General features: G+C 32.8%; 1 protein-coding gene across 2 annotated transcripts in view; it reads left to right on the top strand.

The window, feature by feature from the left end:
* Positions 1-21,810, top strand: part of LOC140045142 (protein kinase C iota type-like) — a 62,363-nt gene that overhangs the window by 8,112 nt on the left and 32,441 nt on the right. Inside the window, exons 1-3 of one of the 2 annotated variants that reach the window (XM_072089906.1) lie at positions 10,748-10,795; positions 17,011-17,132; positions 21,660-21,749. In XM_072089906.1, coding sequence (XP_071946007.1) covers positions 17,069-17,132; positions 21,660-21,749 — 154 coding nt within the window. In that variant the 5' untranslated portion in view covers positions 10,748-10,795; positions 17,011-17,068. Of the gene's footprint in view, positions 1-10,747; positions 10,796-17,010; positions 17,133-21,659; positions 21,750-21,810 lie in introns of those variants that run through there. The other variant, XM_072089905.1, reaches the window with a different exon arrangement.

The following is a 21,810-nucleotide window of genomic DNA, read 5'->3' as shown; positions in this document are numbered from 1 at the left end:
AGCTACCCACTGCGCATTTAAAACCTCTAGTTGGTCACATTTTAGAAATTAAACCTAAATAATTAAATGGTTACCTCTAAATAGAGACAACTTCAATGATTATTCATTCTTTCACCTAAATTTAATTTTGATTTATACATTAATTTATTTAAAGAATCAAAGCCACCCACTGAGACATTAAAACCTCTAATTGGTCACATTTTAGAAACTAAACCTTATTTTAATTTAAATGTTGTCATTGTTTATCCATTTGTTTTGTTTATTTTTAAATTTTTAAAGTTTACTGACATATTTTATTTCTTATTTAATTGTATTCAAAATTGACACAATAACACAATTTCATTAAATTATTATTATTAATTAATGCTTCTTCCTGTTTGTTTTACCTTTTATGAAAGCCAATAAAATTTGATTAACATTTTTTTTTTGGTTGTAAATAAATACTCGGCCAACTAATTGATGTAATGAAAAATGATACTTTCCAACGCGTTAATCTTTATAAGTAAATTTAATCTTCTTGTCTCTCCTTAGCTAATTTATCCTGGTATTATCGTGTTAATGGGTGTGGTGTTGTAATACATTTAAAACTTTAATTCTTTGGATTTACTTAGCAAGTGGGGCATGGCTATAGTGTTTAAACTAGTGTATACTGTAGTTGAAGGTTGTTCGAAACACAGTCCAACCAAGGCAATAATAATAATAACTAGAGGGTACTCCGAGAGTACAAATCTCCGTCTACTGTAAAATTCCCCTACATAAGAATAAGATGTACCTGGAAAATATATATTTTTTTTTAAATACAGAGAATATGTACATATGGTATTGGTACAGTACTGTATGTATTCGTCGCAGCCTGACATTAAAGATCAAAGGCCTGTTAGTTAGGAGTTCCTATTTTCGCATGGCGAGCTGTCCTGTTGTTAGATTGCCTTGGTCCAATAAAGTGTTTCCATAATAGGAGTGTCCACTGAAAACAAGCTAGGAACCCATAACAGTCCTTTGATCTTCTTACCAATCAAATACCAACAGTACTGTGCTATTTGTACATATTCTGGTGTGTGGTGTATGTTAAGAGTCACACTCACAGCCATAGATTTATAAACCCTTTGATCTTCTGAACTCAGCATCCTGTTGTTAGATTGACTTGGTTACAAGGTGCATTTCCTCTTGTACATTTTATGTCACAATATAGGGATGTCCCCTGAATAGAGGTGTCCTAAAGGAGAGGATCTATTGTACATTGTTTTATAAAATACAATAAAACCCATCTTTTTGGACATCCTCGACATTTTAATACTTGTTCCTAAATGTGTTAGGTACTGTAGCTCCAAAAATTTAAATTAACACTCATAATATTATTAATATAATATTTAAACAAATATATTGTTTTATTCCTTGAAAATGCAGATATTTCTTATGGTTTTTTTTCTACAAAATTAATTAAAACCATTGTTCATTTGATAACTGAAACCTAGCCTGCGATATTGACAAAGTTTCCATGAATTTGTTATGGTTTCTTGTTTTAATGATTTGTTTTAAGAAAACTATAAATAGTTCATCATGCCAGTTTGGATTTTTTCTTCTAGCTTTCAACATACTGTAATTTTATTGTAATGTAATCTGCTTAATATAGCTTTTGTCTATGATACCAATCCATTGTTCTACACCGATAAACATCATAGAACTATAACAATGATGGACTGCTCCCAAAAAACAATGCAGTGATGCAATGCTTTCAATGAAAAACAATTGTATTGTTTGCTGAAAAAAATGTTTTCTAAAATTGACATAAGTAGGTGCTACCTAAAAAACTAGAAAGCCACTCCGAGAGTGCATACCTCCGCCTACTGTAAAATTGTTCTACATCAGATTTAGTCACCGGAAAGTGTGTGTCTTAATGATGTGTGTGAATTAGGCTAATTACACAATATAAGCATGTGTATGCGAATTTGGTGTAAAGGTTATGTAACACGCCTTTTCAACTAACAATAGCTTCAGCCGACTAACAATAGAACAGAAACGCGAAAATCAAACGAGTGAATTTGAAAAGAAATAGGGTTTTTAAACTACTCGTATCAAAAAACTTGTACATTAAATCTAATTATGTTTTAAAATTACAAATCACAAAACATAACTCTTACTTCTTGTACAAAAATAAAGTTTTTTAGACAAGTAGTTCTCGAGAAAATACAATTTTAGTTTACTTGTTACTTTAAGACTGCTCACCGGCTTTTGAAATTTCTGTCCTATCTTTTAACACTAGCAGGTCTGAAAAGTATATTTAAAAGTAGTCCAGAATTGGGACCATGGTCCCCAAATGGTCCCAAAATTTAATGGAATGGTCCTTGACCACATATCTATCTGTACATTCATTTTGGTCAAGATCTTGTATTTAGTACTTTTTGAGTAATCCTGCTAACAAACAAACACACACTACCGATTACATATACCTCCTTGGCGGAGGTAAATAATATAAGCACAGGCTTAGGATTTTGTATTGTGAAGTTGTACCCAGCAATGAAATTATGCTGCACATCTGATTAGATCCGATAATGATTAGATGAAGAAAAAGCTATTCTTCCAAGATGACAAATGCTCGAAGCGTGGTAGAAATATGAACACGTTATTCAAACAAGTTCTCGATAATGTTGGAATAATCAGACAAGCCTTCATTAACAACTCGAAGGCCCACTTATTTTGAATCAGCATTTATTTATTATATACCATCTAGAACACTCCGTCAGATTAAAGATATTTATTTATTTTATTAATTAATGAATGATATAATGAATAGGGAGAATATTTATGAATTTGAAAGTTTGACTAATTCTTCTAGTTTATGAATACAAAACGTTATTTTTGTTATAACCACCTACTTTTCTAAAGTAAACTTTTGTTTACTTGTCTTTATCTGCTGCTTTCATCTGAAATCAAAAAGGCAACGCTTGGAGTTTAGAGGGCATACTACAATTTGGGTTTTTTGAAAGTGTAACAGCTGAACAGTACTTTAACTATAATAGAACCATTAAATAGACATTTACCATGCAATAGAACAAATACTGAACAGCATTGGATACACTTAAACCAATCAAATCGCAAGGATACACTTGGGGTGTGTGTATAATAATACTAATTAAATATAGTCTTGCTAATAATTTAATGCAGGTATAATTAATTCATGTTGTTAATTAATAGGGACGTCAGCCTACATCATAAATTCAGTGCTGAAAGTCGCACAGTACAGTACTATAAGTAGTTATTCTTGTATTTAATAGAGTGGTTTGAATGTAAATGATTAGATAACATCTTTATGCATAGACCTATCACTAAAGCTGCTGTGTCTAGGGTGTGGCAGGTGGTATCTCGTTCACTTGACTTATAATTAGATTAAACACTTTGTAATTAACCCGATCTGTTAATTGCTAATCTACACAGTATTGTAGCATATGGCAGTACATTTCAACTTAATCCTATTTTAGTTCCCACGAGGAGAATTTGCTAAATCAGCCAATGACTTGCTAATTTGTGTGGAAAAGATTTTCACAATAGAGATGTACACCTTTCTGTACATACTATTAAAATACTAGCTTAATTTTGCAACCTAAAATACATGAGTGTTTACTCTACTAATAATAATAATACGTCAATACAGCAAGCGAGTGAGTGGCCTAGCGGTTAAGACAGAAACCGTAATATAGCCATGATATTGTCAATGGTTTGAGCCCCACTCGCTGGTTGTGGTGGTAAAACAAGTGTTCTCGGATAAGAACTATAAAGAACTAGTACATCTTTTGAGACGAGTAGGGGGTAACCCTTGTGTACTAGTTCACACAGCCAGTCACACATAGTCACTACTTAAAAGTAGGCCTCTACAGTTCTGTAATAATTGTTAGGCAGGGAGAGTCAAACATAAGTAAAGTATCTTGCCTAAGGATACGAGCAATGTAAGAAGCTTTTTGATTCAAACTTAATTTTTACTAACATGGTTGTACAGTATGCCCAGAATCCTGTTAGAACACCATCCCGAGTTTGGACCGTGCATAATGAATGCAGTATAGATGTCGATCCACTCTATCTCTATTACAGTAGCTTGCCCCAAACCTGCTTGTGTGTTTAATAGTATGGCGTACTAAGTAATAAAGTCAAGAGAGGGCTTGGTTCTTCATTGCAGACTACAGGTAATGTAAGGCCTCCCACCCTGGTTCATTTTTTAAAAGTACAGAGATAAAATCCTCTTAACCTGCATGGTACCATATTGAAAGTTTTGAGCACCCATCCACGATTAATTTTTTTAAGGTACAGTAACCTACTTAGGAAGTAGGTCAGCTGTCTTGTAATTCTTTATTGTAGATAATAATATGGTCATGTGCAGTGTTCATGATTTTTTCCTTAACCGGATAGGAAAAAAATGTTGCTGCCAAGACATGACATATCCCTTTAACATGTTATAATAATATTGAGCACATTTTGGTGTAGTATTATTACCTGTCTACAATTACAGTATTGAGACATCATTGAGGGGACAAACTTTGCTGGGTTCCGAACGTGTCCCCTTAGTAGAGGTTCCATTGTATGACCTCATCATAGATCAGGCAGATTTATTTGTTGAATAAGTCTAGTGTGTACCATACATTTTTCAGTAATCTCAGTTTGTTGCTGATGTCGTTTCAGTTACCTCACTTTTTATCCTGGTAGTTTGGAATTCTCAAATATCGGTATTAAATTTAATTTATGAAATATGATTTTATCACATGATACTTAGATAAATAATAAATATCAAATAGCTAACAAAAAATACCATCACTATTATTGCCCGAGTTTATCATTGATCAGTGCCTGGGGGATGATGTTATACTCAATGCTTATAGGACAACATTTTTATTATTATTATTCAGCAGGGGTCCCAAGTCTACCGCTACTCGCGGTAGTCTACCGCTTTTAGTACCCATCTACCGCGCTACCGCTATCTCGACGTTTTCTACCGCATTTTGATTTTTTTACCGCATTTTCAAATTTCCCCATATTTTTGGCCAAATTGATTTACGGTTACACCCAGGCTCAGCCCAGGTCAACAATAATCAATAAATAACTAGACAAAAGTGAGGCAGGATGTTGAAACAATATCTATTCATGCAGTCTCCGTGGTCTATTGTATTTCTATTTGTATGCACTGCCTTTGTTAAACCGTAACAATAATATAAACATGCACGGTTACTACACGCCGGACGTAGAAAAAAAAGAAGCGTGCAACCAACCGTGAATCAATCACGTGGTCACCGGAATACGCAATTATCAATTTTGGGAGGATCCAAGTTTTAACTAAATAAACGCTTTGATTACACAGTGGTTGAGACACGTTTTTAATAGTTATTACATTTTTAAACACCCTCATAATTAATGGACTCTACCAATGTTGATCCGCTGCAAAGAACAACAGATCGCACATCGCACGAGGTTGTTGAGGCGGTGTTTTATTTGGTTTTACTGTACGATCCGATAATACGAGCATATGGATTCGCCAAGCAAGTAGGCCTACGTTTAATAAAAATTTACCTAAGATTGTTGTAAGCTCTTTTGTTCAAACTTTTTATTTATATAGCAATAATCCACCCGTTCCGGCATGCACGCTAGGCCTCTATTCTAGCCTAGGCCTACTCCTCGATCGATGTCGATGGTGGGAAATTTCCCAGCGATAAGAAATCGGCGAAATAGCTCATAAACGGCCTACATTTTAATGTTATATCTTTAATGCCAGTGTAATTACGTATGGATAAAACAATATAAAACTCAATGTTTTTCATCTGAAATAATATGTTAACTCGCGTAATGTAGCATAAGACGGATTCGGAATAGTTATTTCTTATTATTATTTTTTTTTTTTGGGGGGGGGGGGGGTTTAAAATGGTAGCTAGCTAGGGCCTAGTAGAAGCCCTAGGCTAGGCCTGTGCCTATGTAATTAAGTTAAATTATTTTATATACTGAATTTTAGTTAAAATACAGTATATATTTTTTAAATTCTTTGTACTGAGGATGTGTCCATAAAAAAAATAAGAATGTAAAAATACTGATGGATAAACCTATGTAAAAATTAAGCAAACTTATGTGTAAATATTGTATATACTGTATATGTAACATATTTAGTTAATTAATTAAGAGACGTAAACGACACGCGTGTTGATTTTCGATTCCCCGCGCGTTGACTTTCGACGCCCCAACGAATTGAATGTGGTTCACGACGAACTCTCCTGCAAATGGACTTTCCCAAGTTGGGACCTCTGATTCAGGGCCAGTACGGTTGGTAAGGTTTCAACCTGACCACTTTGACAACCCAGTGGTTTGAACAGAGATTGTTCGCTTTTCTTGCGAAAAACCACACCACTTTATTTCTTGTGGCTACTGTACATCACTGATTAAAAGACCAACATCATGGAGTTCAGTCAAAGGCCTTAAAATTGAAACAGTTTATCTTGTAATTTGTCCTCTTTTTATAGATTTCCGGCCGAATAAGCCTTGCCTTGTTCGGCTTTCTTATTAAGGAAGGAAATGTACTGTGATTGCTGCCATTAATTCCTGTCGAAGGAAGCAGCACCTGGATCAGAAGGCTCCACAATTTTTCAAAACTTCTCAATCATTTTCCCTATTATGATGTCATCAAGTTTAAAGACCCCTTCCCTGCAATTTTGGACGTTTTTTGGAAAATAATACATATATATCACTTTAAAAACATTAAACCATGTCATTCCTTGTCTTAAATGTACGTTTTATGGTAAATTATGATAAAAAGTGAGAAACAATGCACTACCTAAGTAGCTCGCGGCGATCGACCTCTCGTGGACGGTCTTAGGCCTAGCCTAGCTAGGCTTAGTTTTGTAGGCCTAGCTGGTAAACATCGATAACGTACGAACATCGTACGCTAGCTATATACCTAGCCTGACGTTGTATAGTTGCTGCATTAATTGTCTTTCTATTTTTGCCAGACTCCGTTGATACAAATTGGGGAAAACCCGGTATTTTCGCTGAAAAGTTAGGAGTCTTCCATTTGTTTTGCCTTCACGATCGATCGAAAAGTGGGCGAATTACAGGTGAAAAACAAAAATATCAATCCGCGCGCAATGCATTTTGGGATTTATAGCGGGCCGCTATAATTATTAAAATCGATTTATTTTTCACATTTTTAACCGTTTAAAGACAAAAAAAGTTATCGCAATAGGACCATATAGTATTATTTTTACATTAAATATAGTTTGTGATCTTAAATTAGATCTAAAAAACGTAGGGAATGGGGCTTTAATTTAATTCTAGCCCAGCTACAGTGACTAGTAGTCTATGGGTACATCTTGAGGAGTATGTAGGCCTACTGCATTAAATAAAACATAGAGTGTAGACAGCTAAAATATCAGCCGAATTACTGTAGGCCTAATTCTTCCTGAAATTAAGCTATGCCAGGCCATACACTGTGACATTTCTATTATCTGTATAGGTTGAATATGGAGTTTGAGGGGTTACCGTGGGTCCCAAGCCAGCAGCAACATTCTTACTACAATTGAATTTTAGTCTCATAAAGTGACTATGGTAGTAGACATTTTTGTAGGTACAATTGCCAACATTTCCTGCCTTAGTTAGAGCACCCGTTTTAAGGAACAGGCTAATTCAACTTCTCCGTTAGTTTTCCATCATTTTCCCTATGATGATGTCATAAGCTTTGTTTAATTCTAACACTGCAAAAAATGACTACTAGTAGAAACTTTTATGGGTATAGCACCTATAGTAAATGTTCAACTTTAGCTGCCTATTCTTGAGACACCAGTTTCAAGGAGTGTCATTCATGTTTTCCACTATTTTTCCATCAGTCTCTCCCTACAGTATGATGATGTCATCAGCTTAATTTAATTCTATTATTACAATGTATATAATGACTAGTAAAATCTTTTATAGGTACAACTCATTGCCAAGTTTACCTGCCTACCCTTGTTAGAAGCACCACTTCCAAGGAACAGGCCATTTCAACTTCTCAATTATTTTCCCTATGATGATGTCATAAACTAAATTTATTTCTAACACTGCAAAATAGTGACTAGTAGTAGTAGAATCGTCTGTTGGTAGCCCCTACATTGACTATTCAACTTTACCTGCCTTATCCTTGTTAGAGCACCAGTTCCAAGCATCTGCGTAATTCAAATTCTTCATTAGTTTTTCATCATTTTCCCTACTGTATCATGATGTCATAATATATATTTCTAACACTGTATACAATGACAATAATAGAAACAGTTCCAAACAACAGCCAGCACTCGGTCTATGTCTTGGCGATATGTGTTAAAAGTCCTCAGCTAACAACCGTTTGAATACAGTAGTTTGAATTAAATAAGTTCTGGAAAGTCTATGATGTCTAAAAAAAATGTTTAGATTAAGAAATGTGTTACTGTTATTACTGCAAATGAGCTACAAAAAGAGAACGATTGACGATTTTTCTACTAAACCCTTGTCGGTGGCTGTTATCTAAATACAGTACTTGAATTGTTAATTGCTTGATGGACACATTATAAACTATTCGCACATTTTATTTATAGAAACGCATAACTTGAAATAAAACATTTACAATGGTCTTTATTATCAATAATTACTTGAGGTTTTACTTTCAAAATGATAAAAACTTAGAACAAGTCGATTTGTTTGATGTTTTTATGTATTGTATTGCGTAAAGTACAGTAAGATCATTTTATCTAGTAAGTTTTACTTTCAAATGGTCATTTCTAATGTCAATTTGTTTCATCTATTTGTGTCGTACAATTTATAAAAAATATAATCTTTCTAAATTACCTCACAAAATGTTAGAGAAAGTATGGTGAGGCATTGCTCTCTAAAACCTGGAACACAGAAACCAGAATTTCCTTATCATGCCTATTTACAGTATACTATACATAAACAAAGATGATAGGTAGGATAAATACATTACAACCCCTATTAAGGTGTCTACGCCTTCCTTCCCCTTCCTAATCCACAGTGAGCATGAATAACCTCACTTGACAATGAATAACCAAATTCCAGCTCGATGCGAAAGCAAATTTTTCTCGGGCCTCAGTCAGATCAAGGCCACAATGTGAAAGAGTAATTAATCCATGTCATGTGTTTTATTTGATTCATTATAAAATGTTTACATAATTGTACTAATGTTTTGTTTTGTATTAGCTTGAAAGTAATGTCATGTCAACTATCTCCCTTAATATGAGATCAAACAAGTGGTTAATTATTTGTATTTGTGGAATATCATCTATTGTTACAGTTTATACAATAAATATAAATTTTAAAAATATATAAATAGTTTTTTTTTATTTTGGATTGATTGACAAGTGACATTTTCTGACAGGAAATTAGATAATTGTGTTATCATTTAATCATTACTGTCTATTGCTTCCAATTTTGCAATTGTTTTTCTTGAATAATTAGACAATTGTCAAAACTATGATTGTCTACCGGACCATGTAGAAGTCTCCATGACTAGATCCACAGATACTTTAGAAACAAATTTAGTGTATATTGTATACTAAAAATAACATCAGGAAGGGAGTGTCGCAATAAACACAGTATGTTTAGTTTCACATACAAGTTTCTTTCTTTCAAATGAAAAGAATATTCAAATATTATATGATATGCTTTGCATACAAAACTGGTTTTAGTAACAGCCCTGGTATACATTAAGCCCATCCTTAGGTAAGTCTACCCTCTGGACAGTAAGAAACCCACTTCACTCTGTGGTATAAAGGCCAATTTACACAGATGAGCACGTAGAATCTGTGTCTATCCTGAGCGGAAACCGCTTGTCCCCTCAGCCTTTTGTGTAAAAGATCATAAGGAAATAACTGTGTAAATTGGCCTGAGGTATAAGCCCACTTCTAGGTTTAAGCCCACGTTAATTAATTAATCAATTACTGGATAATTAATTTATTTGCAACATTGATTTGCGACTTCCTTTATCTAGTTATGTTTGCGTAAATTGTTAAAGGAAAATGAAAAATAAATGAAATCAAATGTTTGAATACTTTGGGTGAAATTGAGTGTGTTCTTTAAATTCAATTAATCCTGATCAATCATGGACGCCGTCAATTTTTGTACTCCCTTTTGCCAGTCTGAACCAGTCGTTTAATTATTGACCAGCTTTTTAGCGACATGTTTTCCACCCATTATCTCTTGCAATCTGCATATGCTGAGACCCTATTTCACGCATCATGTCACCTCGCCATTCCTCGCATAGGTAATCGTCAAGGTTTTTTCTTTTGCTTTAGCAATTTCTGCATTTAACACTGCATCTATGGATTTGTAGAGGATGTGTGTAATGTAATGATATTGGTTAGGATGGCGTTTTGTCATTGGCAGCAAGGGAATTAGAGCTTGGTGTGTGACAGGCACGTGGCATAGAATTTTGACACTTTTACATTTATTGATTTTGAAATACATGCATCTATTGATCGGTTCACAACTCCCTATAAAAAAAGGTTTACTTGTTCAAGGTACTGAATACGGATTTCTCATTGTTGGATGAATCTCTTTTGAGACAAGTTCCTCTGACCATGGAGGAAAAAAAAACCTTTCGTATTTCTACGTAAAAAACACTGAAAACGCTTAATGCATTACTTTCCATTAATATTTTGCTGTTGAAGCCTTTTCATTACAAGGCATGTGGTTTGCCACGCTTGAATGAACACAGCAACCTGGGCCTTGGCGAAACACGTGCTAATTTACTCTCTTTCACTTGGTTGCTCGACGTTCAGCATCATGATGGGGAGTGGCAGATTTGGTAAGATATTCATTATAGTACAGTACTTCCGTTTTAGCATCCTAGTTTGTAAACTGTATTATTCTGTATTGTTAAATTCTCAATTCAAGTGGATTTTTTTTAATATAATTTTTTGACTATTTCTAGAGTAGGCTTATTTGTAATACTATATACAGTTAAAACTAGTTAAACTGGTTGAATATTTTTTAGATTAGCACAATGCTTGAATTTGACATAAATTTTCATCTTTATATCTTTTGTATCATTTATATCTTCATCTTCCTCTTATTTTATCTTCATCATCTGTTGTATATAATTCTTAATCATTTCTCATCTCATCTTTTTATATTATCTCTATCATCTTCGTTGTCCTCTCCTACATCCTCTCCCACATCCTTGTGTCCTCATACTATTAATGAAATTCATATCTTATCTTTTAAATTACATATCATCTTCTCCAACTTTCTATCACCTCCTTCTACTCTATTTTAACTTTGCTCGTAATTGTCAGATTTCATCTCCTTTCTTTATCACGCTTTTATTTTAATTTCAAATCATCTTTTCTTTTCTCCCTCTATCCTTGTACTCTATTTTAACCTTCCTAAGATTTAATCTTTCTTTATCACATTTTTCATCAAAACATTTTAGCCATATACTGCTGATGCTAATCAATCTGAATTTAGAGTGGAAAAACATAGTTTTCTATTGCAATTTGGCTATACCAGTTGATAAATGTATAAAGCACTGTTAAGCTCTGTCTACACTATCAACCTTTATGTGACAAATGATGATGTCATATCACTACCTTATTTGGGCAAATAGTGTAGACATCTTTAAGGTGATTTTGTGGAGCATTTTGACTATTCTACACTGGTGAAAATATTTCTTGTTAATAGTACAGTATAGTGTTCCATCTCTTTTGCTCTTTACTTTCACTTTTCATTAAGATTGCTCCTGTCACTAGTCAGATTCATCTGCATTCTTTATCATCCTTTTTTACCTGTTTATATGTTATATTTCTTCAGTAATTTTCATCACAGTACTATTAAGTTAAGAATTATTAATTCTTTTCCGAAAAAAAACCAAAAATTACTTATTCATGAATATATCCAAAACCAAAAACCTTTTTATATTTCGTTCTTTTTTACTAAAGTTTTTTGTATCACGTAAATTAGAACATGTTATTTTAAAGTGCATCCTTTTTAAATTAAAATTATTAAACAAGTTTTTTTGTATCACATAGATAGAACAGACTTATATAATAGGTATGTAGATAGAGTGCTTTGTTTTCTATTATTAAACATAAAAGGCATTAGTGGTTCTGCCCATATTGTTGTCATATTAATGACTGCCAAACTATTTTTACAATGTTTAACCAGTTGTCATTTACTGTAATAGATCTATAGAGGTTATTTAGAGTGTGTAGTTATACATAAACGTATAAACGAAACCCATTAGTAATTCTGCCCATATTGTCACCAAGTGGCTTTATGCTTGATATACCCTTAACAGGTCACAGCATTAGAAAAAATACTATACTTTATTAATGTTAGTGTTATATCACATCGCCTAAAGCTCTGTCTACACTATCAATCTAGTTTGACAAAAAAGTATGTTCCCAAAAATGGTAGTGATATGCCCAAATATTGTAGTGATATGACATGTCCATATTTTTTTTTTTACCATATTTTAATGAGGGTGAGTGATCTAGATCATTAGGGACCCTCAAAGGTTCACAAGACAAACATATACACAAGATGCTCTCAAAAACACAGTCTTATTACAATTCTTTGGAAGTGGAGTTGTAATTTTGTCCTTAGATAAAAAATCCTGACATGTGACGGGACTTGAACCCAGGAGTGGTAGCCAAGCATCATAAGCACCAAGCCACAACTCAACTCACTCCACAACTATGGGCACATAACATTTTTTTATCACATAAAGTTTGATTGTGTAAACAGAGCTTAACTAACCTTTATTTCTCATCCTTGTACGTCTCTATTAACCTTCCTAAAATTTTTCTTTATCACCTTTTTTTTATCATCAAAAACTGTACTTTGATGTTTTGTGTGAAAATGTCTACACCTCCAAGGTCAAGTCCCAAATTATATACCTAAATAAGAACAAAAGGTTTGAATTTACATTTAAACTGACAATATTAGGGAGTATTTTACACCATTGTTCATTTGTTCAGTGAGTGATGATATCGAAACTACAACTACGGTATTCATTGCAGTTTAATCATGTGTAACGGTAATTATTTTTTGCTGCGTTTTTAATTAATTTCTAGAAAATTTTCATTACCAATCTTTAGTTTAAGTGGTTCTTTTTATCCATTTATAATTTTTAATTGAGGCATGAAATTATTTTTGATATTTTAATATCGAAGCTGATTATTTCAATGATTGGTAGGATTTTATTATTGTTTTTTATAAAGCATACATAAGTAAACAGAGCTCCAATTATTTACAGCTATGTCTCTTGACTTTTCCTCGCGAACGAAGATTTTATGAAATACATCCTTGCTATTGCATTCTCGTATGTGGTTGACAAATACAGGGAAGAAAGGCTCGACCACAAAGGTGTTTATTGTGTCTTTACATAGAGTAGTATAGTGAACTATAATATCTCTACGGTCTGTGTAATTAATTCTGTTTTTCGTCCTATTCATTTTTTCTTCTAGTTTCATTCTGCTAGAGTGCTCGTAGAGACAGCCTGGTTGATTACGTGTTTTCATGCCACACATTTGTTTGAAAAGTTGACCATTGTGGTACATATCTAGAGCCAGAATTTAGTGCGTCTTCATACCGCTTTTTTCCTTAGTGGCTAGTATCAATTGGCTTGGGCCGCAAAGTGGGTTAAGGGGCGGAAGCTCTGGCGTTATTATTATTGGACATTTAAGTGTAGTTTTAAAAGTCGCTTTTTAAAGATGAAAATCCTTGATTGAGCACACTCAGTAGTGTATTGTTTTATTTTTATCGGAAAATATATTTTTCTTGCAAAATTCTTCTTGTAATAATTCTTCATTCACAGTCATTTGAGTTTTGTCACACATTGGTGGTTTACATTTATGCAACCTCGCTTTCTAATTTCTTAAATTGTTTATGTTTTAAATATTTTTCTTTTCCCATTTTTGTTTTTCCCCTTTAAAAAAAATAATAATATCAGATTTATTTATGTCAACAATTCTTGAATAGGATATATCTGTAGGTGATGTTGTGATGTTGATGTTGACTCTTGGGGTAGTGTGTTCCATTCTGAATGTCCTAAAATTAATGACAGATAAATCTACATTAATGCGCAGATTTGTTTCCTTTATATCTCTTACTACTGCTCATACAGATTCGTAGTAAAATTCCAACATCATTGTAACACGCTTTAGTTGATCGCTGAATTACAACTAGTAAGGTTTCATTTCAAAGCAACACTCTGTTATTAGTCACAATTCATTGCCTTTGAAAACGAAGTTCTTTCTTTTTCCCAAAGGACGTCGCTATGCGGTAGATTCATATAGATAGTGTTCGTGTAGCGTGGGTCGAGTTTGCCACTGTCGTTATACAGCTTTTAGTCTAATCGCCTATACGATGCATACGGCACGGTGCCCATTATCTGATGGTGATTACCGACTACTGATAAACATATTAATGTGAATGTATCAATAGGTTTGCTGTTATTTATCCCATTGATATCAAGCGGTCTCACAGCATTGTATCATGCAGAATAGTAAGGGATCTCACAACATTTATTTCACGTTGATTATTGATCAGGAAGATACTTGTAACAGAGTGAGTGAGTGGCCGAGCGGTTAAGACAGTGGAACCGTAATCACGTAGCCATAACATCGGCAGGGGTTCAAGGCTCACTCACTCCATGGTTCTGGTGGTAGAACGAGTCTTCTCGGATAAGGACTATAAACCGTAGGTCCAGTGTACACAACTTGCTCGTGTGCACTTTAAAGAACCTAGTACATCTTTCGAGACGAGTAGGGGGTTACCCCGGTGTATTAGTACATCACAGCCACTGATCACCAACTGGGCCCTCTGGGAGATCAGTCTTTGACTGAAGAGGTCACCCAGTATAAAGATAAAACAAACAAACAAACAAAACAAACAAAACATGTAATATTATGTGGGACATTGTCTAGCGTTCTTAACATGTACCTTATGTTGATATCTTATGCAGAATGTTAATTAAGGGATCTCACAATATTATCTCATGTTGATTATTGATCAGGGAGATACTTGCAACATGTACTCTTTGTGAGACATTGTCTAGAGTTCTTAGCATGTATCTTAAGTTGAATATCGATAACAAATTAAGAGTTCTCACTCACAGTCATGTGTACGTCTTGTAGAATTTCAAGCAAAGGGTTCTCACAACATTTATCTCGTTATTGATTTAATTTTGACATTACGAATATCTCACAACATTTACCTCATAAGGAACATTGTCTTATGTTGAATAATTGATATCAAGAGTTCTCACAGGATTTGTCTCCTACAAAATACCAAGCAAAGGATTCTCGCAATTTCCTGACGAGGACATCAACATTTGAAGCTCTTTGTGGATTCATTAACAATTTTTTTTATTGCATAGTAAAAGTACCGCTTGTCAATAGCATACAAGACGTCAACTTCACGTATCAAATAACGAACATGCTACATGGTAACACATTCTTAATAGTCTATTGCCAATATATTTAATTCTTCGGGGAAAAGCCATCATCAATTATATCTCTTATTCGATCTATTTCTATTCATTTTTCTTCTGCTAAATCCATCAAAGCGTCTGCTCAATATATCACTTTTTCGTTTTAATTTTATTTTTTGATTATTAATACGATGTGCTAATTGCCGATTCTGTAAGGTACGATCGTCTTGGCGCTTCTCAGATTATAATGGATACGCTTTGTATTTTCATGAATTTACAATAGCTCGTCAAGATTTGAAATTCACTAACAATAATATTTATATTGCATATTTGTGCTATAATCAGGAAAGTAATATTGTATTATTTGTCGACATAAGTAGTATTTTTTGCACTAAATCACCTTAGAATACGCTACAGAACATAATCAAAATTTTGCTATTAAACAATCATTTGCCACAAACAATTGTTCAATTTATGTTGAACAATAAAAAAAAATGTGTTGTAGATGATACATATCATAATGCTGGAATGGTATAAAAATATTGCTCGGGTAATGGGTGTGAATATATTGAATAGTGATATACAGGGGTATTCCCCTGGTGATGGGGTGTTATTCCCCTGGGTATTGGGTGTTATTCCCCTGGGTATGGGGTGTGAATATTAGGCAAATATGTGGTACTGGTTAAAGGTGATTCCTTGTTCTATTGTGCAGCACTTTTACTTTAAAAAAAATTGATTTCATTGGCAGACATCTTTATCAATGATTGTAGACTTTAGCTAATTGGAATTGATTTAATGTAAGGAATGCATCATACAACTGGTTTTAACATCTAAAGATACAGTTGTACATCATTCAGACAATTATTTTTTCTTTTTTATTTAACCTTTTAATATTGAATTTCTTTTTTTTAAATATTAAAGTTTTCCCTGAATAAGTCATAAATGACCTCAAGTGGAGATGTAAAATATTTCAGTATGAACATACTGATTGCTTTGATCCAGATTTAGCATTTATCAAATTTAGAACAGATGTACTGTACAGTACACAAAATACCAATAAATTAAAATATGCATCATTTGTTTTTTTTTAATTAGCAATCTTGTTTAATTTCTCTCTTTCCAAACAAGAATTACATATCAACATACAATTTGTTTATATTTTATGTTCATTAAAATAACAGTAATATAATTACAACTAATTATTATCAAATAGTTATATTATTATTGTTACAATATAATATTAATAATATAACTTTGATATAAATTTGTTTACAAACAGTGAATGAATATGTCAAAGATTTGATAAAAAAAAGTATTTACTTAATAAAAACCATATTTCAAAGAATACTAAAGAAAAGAATGTTAGCCACTTTTTCTGAAGTTGAATACTGTTTATTTTTTATTTATTTTGAGAACATTTCCTCCGTGTTTCTCCAACTTTATTAAAATTACAACAATCAAAAATTCACTTTTATTTTTTATGTTTGATGGACAAATATCTTTGGTAATTTTCACTTTCTCTCTCAATATTTTGTTTATTTAAAAAAATTATTGTTTTAAATCAAACTTTATGTTGTCATTTTCAGAGACATTCTGTGCGTTGATGTTGACCCGGACATCCAATATGAAAATTTCTGCTCCGACATGAGAGACATCTGCAACTTTCATGAGGATGCTATCTTTACCATGAAGTGGCTGGATGATGAAGGTAATTTTATAAATACCCATAGAGTTATTATATAATTATAATTAGAGATGCCAACACAATCACATCTCAAACTGGCTGCATCCTGAATCCTCTAGCTTGTGGTTGCACCCATTACTTACTGTTGGACAACTTTGCCTAAATTACTGTACCTTCTGAGCATATGAGCATGTTCCATTATTAGTTTAAGGGAGGAAAAATTACATTGCTATCAATGTCATTAACAATATACTATAATTTATAAACTGTACTGCACCGTAATTTCAACAATTTCTTTGGCCTAGTTTAAGGTCTGTAGTTTATGACTCTATACCACAGAGATTATATAAACCACTAGAGGTCTTATAATTTAAAAGCTATAATGTGTGCAAGTTCACTAATTTAAAGATGTATTGAAAAAGAACATGAAAAGTGAAGATTAATTAAATCATACTTTGAATTGTGTTCAGAATAATTTTTTCAGGGGGACAATACATCTTTAACTCTTTCCCTTTATATGCAAATTTCTATTGAAGAGGGAGAATAATAAAATCACATATTCATATTTATTCTACCATATATGGTCGAAAGTATACCATCTGCTTTACCTCAAGATTATAATAAAGGCAAGGAAGATTAAGATAATTATTATATTATTTAAGAATATTTTTCACATTATTTTCTTTTAAAACATTTTTAAAATAATTTTTATGGAACAGTGGTGACTACATTTTTTATAACTGATATTAATAAAATTTATTCTCAATTTATACTTATTACAACAACGTTTACATCAAGTTTATTGAATGAATGAATTCATAATTTCTATTCTAAAAAATAGTAATTGAAATATGCAAATTACAGCGCGCCTTAAGGTGTTCGTTAATAGTAGACGAGCCTAGAGGGCCTTACTTAATTGAGCCAATAGCCAATAGGCAAATCACTTAAATACTATAACGCAATCTACCACTACCCAGAAATACAAGATGTTTTGCTACAGTACTTGCTATTAATATTCTCTTCTTTTTTTTTATCTTAACAAATTTGATTTGCATTCTAAATTAAATATTCCAGGTTTGCTGAGAACATAAGCCTACTGTAAGTAATGCTCCATCACTAATCACCCACTGGTAATGATGCAGAAACTGCAATGTCCAGTGAAGCATATCAAATGTCAAAGGTTAACTTTGCAGCATGACTAAAATATGAAAAACGAATAAATTAATTTTAGAATTTTGTAGCATGTCGCATTATTACTGTAAATAAAAAATTTATTGATTGAGTTTATTGATTGTGTTTTAAAACTTTTATTAATAAAGTTTTATGAAAGCAATCATTACAATTTATTTAATTTACAATAATTTGTAACTTTCGATTTCAAATATTTTGTGTTTGTTTATAATCAAAAATATTATAATAAAATCCAGGATTGCCTAATAACAAAAAAAACTGCAGAAATTAAGAAAAATACAAATTTTAATATTTCAGCCAAAATTATTTGTGAATTTGTGTTCTCAATGTATTTTAGTATTTAAAGTACAAATACGTCCGAGTAGGGCAAAACACCTGACCAATTTCTCAACTGCCCGACGCACCTAAGCGTCAACGCAAGCTAGGTGGTCTAGAGGTATGAACGTCAGGTAGTCAGGGAATAATTTCCCCAGTGTAGCATAGCAAAAAGCTATACAAAACAACCTTATTGCTACACATTTCCCAAATTGTGTAGCAAAAAATGTAATACAAAACTATGTTTCTCGACTCAACAATCAGTTTGATTAGCAATTTTGCTAAACAAAATTTTTTAATGAAATTTTTCCTGGTAGTGATCTGAAGGTGGTTATGGGTCCTCGTCCCACTCGAGAATTACTTACGAATTTATATTTGTCATCGATAATATTTTAATAATATAAATTTTATTGAAAGTCAGTAGGCTTTCTTAGTAAGATTTCTTGATTTACATTGTGATCTGTGGCATGAGAAAGGCAACCTCAGCCTGTATACTGTATGTGGTATATTGTATAATAATAATAATGCGTTTCGGAAAAAGAGAGATGCCATGGTAGAGTTTTGATCCTTTTGAACCTCAGGAAAAGTTAGTTTGCGTAGAATTTCCGATTTTGCAGAGTCTAGTATTGGAAGAGTCTATAGTTTTGTGAGCATCTGCTGTGTATCGCGATCCACCCCAATAACCCAAAATATACCACAACATGCTGGGTACCCTCTATTTTAAAATGCCCATTGTGACAAAAATCATCTGCTACAGCTACTGCTAGAGTTGTTGGGTAATAATTTAATAACCAATAAAATCTCCCACAATATTATAATATAGTTTTATTAAATTGATTTAAGAAAGTGAATATCTTGAATGGCGGTATCGTTTTGAAAGATTATAATATAATAAGAGGATTGAGTTACGCGTGTAAGATTTGTGTATAGTAATAAGATATCGGCAAGCGTGGATATTATATAATCTCCATACACTTTGCGTGATGATTATCACTGTATCAATAGGTCTGGTGACCAACTGTACTATATATAATATTAATAGTACATTGATACAAGCTTTGATTTAGTAATTGGTACTAGCCATAGCTGCAGTCAATTAACCATTGTTGTACTGTGATAATACTTTAAACTATAGAAAACCCTCCTTTGGGACATCACAACTTTGGGACCTCCGCAGGCATTGCAGTTTTAATTTGGTTTTTGTTTACCAGTGTCCGAGATTTGGTTGCCCTCTCAATTTATTAGTGGGCGAAACATGGTGTCCATAGACGAAATGATCAAATATGTCTCTATCAAAGTCAACTGTTGTATTCCATTTATCCAAAACATTATTGTTGTAAAAGTAATGTTGCTGTTTTTTTAATTTACCTGTTTGCTCATCGGGACTGGCCATTTTTTAAAGTTACCTTAAATAAAGTTTTTGTTGAATTACTGTAGGACTATAGGGCAACTGATTCTGTAAGACTCCTTTGGGACACACCTATTTTAATTCAGAAATTTCTTTTGGGTAAATATATTTTAACACAATTATTTAAGAGGTCCCAGCTTTGCTGTTGACAAATTACATTTGGATCATAAATACCTCTACTTCCATAAAATATTGATTTAAATAAATTCAATAATTAAATCAGACATCCAGAGCACTTCCTTCCAACAACTTTAATTAATTGCTCTGTGATTTCTTTATGAGGTACGTATAATGAATTCTACTAGCTAATATTAGAAATGAATTAACATTGCATACGCGTACACGAATGCGTGATTTGATAACATTACACTTGCATGTCTCACAAAATGCACATTGCAAGTACTGTATGTAAAATACATTATTATGCATTATATTACAATGCATTAATAATATTTTTCAAATTACACTTTAATAGTTTTGCTTGATGCAAACGAGACAAGGTTATGAAGGACGTTGAATGTCAGCGTATAAATCTACCTGCCCCAGGTTTTCAAATGTGGTCTAAAGCTTTCCAGTACAACTTATACCTGCCCCAGGTTTTCAAATGTGGTCTAAAGCTTTCCAGTAGAATTGATACTTGCTCCATGTTTTCAAATGTACAGTAATACATTGTTGTGGATTGGTGGTTATGATGCTTGGCTACCAATCCAAGGGTCCTACTGTAGGTTCAAGTTCTGTCATATGTCATTTGACAAATTAAAGCTCCACTCCCAAAGACTTGTAATAATCGTGGGCATTTTGTGTATGTTGTCTTGTAAGCGAAATTGAATGAGTGAATGAATTTGCTTAAAGATGTATTGTCCCCCAAAAACATGAAAAATGAAGATTAATTAAATCAGACTTTGAATACCTTATTATGTAGTTAATATAAAGTTAATCACATCCGTAGAAAAAAAAACGAAAAAAAATTATGTTTTCACTTGTAAAATGACAAAATAAATGGTTAAATTTAACCAAAAATCCATTGGCTGGCAGCCAATTTGACCATTTTTTGCTTTAAATTACATTTTTTTCAGGTAAATACACTTTTTTTAGACCCAATTTTTGGTCAAAGTGGATAACTATTACGTTACATTAAAATGGAATATTCAACAAATTTTTTTGTAAGAATTATTCTTTCAGGGGGACAATACAGTACATCTTTAATGGCTATTTGCCTTAATATATAAAAACAGTCTAAAAACCTGGTCATGTTGATACCCTATTGATGCATGCAAAATGTTTAACTACAAATTTATAATTTTAAGTATATTTGTACAGTAGCAATGATAGTCTCTCCAGAACGATGGGTATACTAGCTACTTTATACTACAGTGCATTAGTTATTAGTTCAAATTATTTTATTAGTGATTAGAAGAGAGGTTATTTTTATGTCGAACATTCCTGCCCACGTCCGAGAGACTTAATTGTCGGTGATGATTATCACACAAACTCTTGACAAAGTCTTCCCGATAAGTAGTTGGAGATTGGTAAGCCTACAAAGTTAAAAATTATCTTCCAAATTGAAAACCAAGGAACTTTTCTACAAAGGATATAAATTTGATTCTTATCATGGTATTCATATGTTCTTCTTTTAGGGGATCCTTGCACCATCTCATCGCAAGAAGAACTTGAGGAGGCCATCAGACTTTATGAAATTAACAAGGATTCCAACATCCTCATACATGGTAAGTTTGTTTCAATAGTATAGGTTTAAGCTTTGTCACTATCAAACTTTATGTGAAAATG

The sequence above is a fragment of the Antedon mediterranea genome, chromosome 3, assembly GCF_964355755.1.
Source record: "Antedon mediterranea chromosome 3, ecAntMedi1.1, whole genome shotgun sequence".
NCBI lineage: Eukaryota > Metazoa > Echinodermata > Crinoidea > Comatulida > Antedonidae > Antedon > Antedon mediterranea.
Note: the sequence above shows the minus strand (reverse complement) of the source record. Positions and strands in the feature narration are given on the sequence as shown.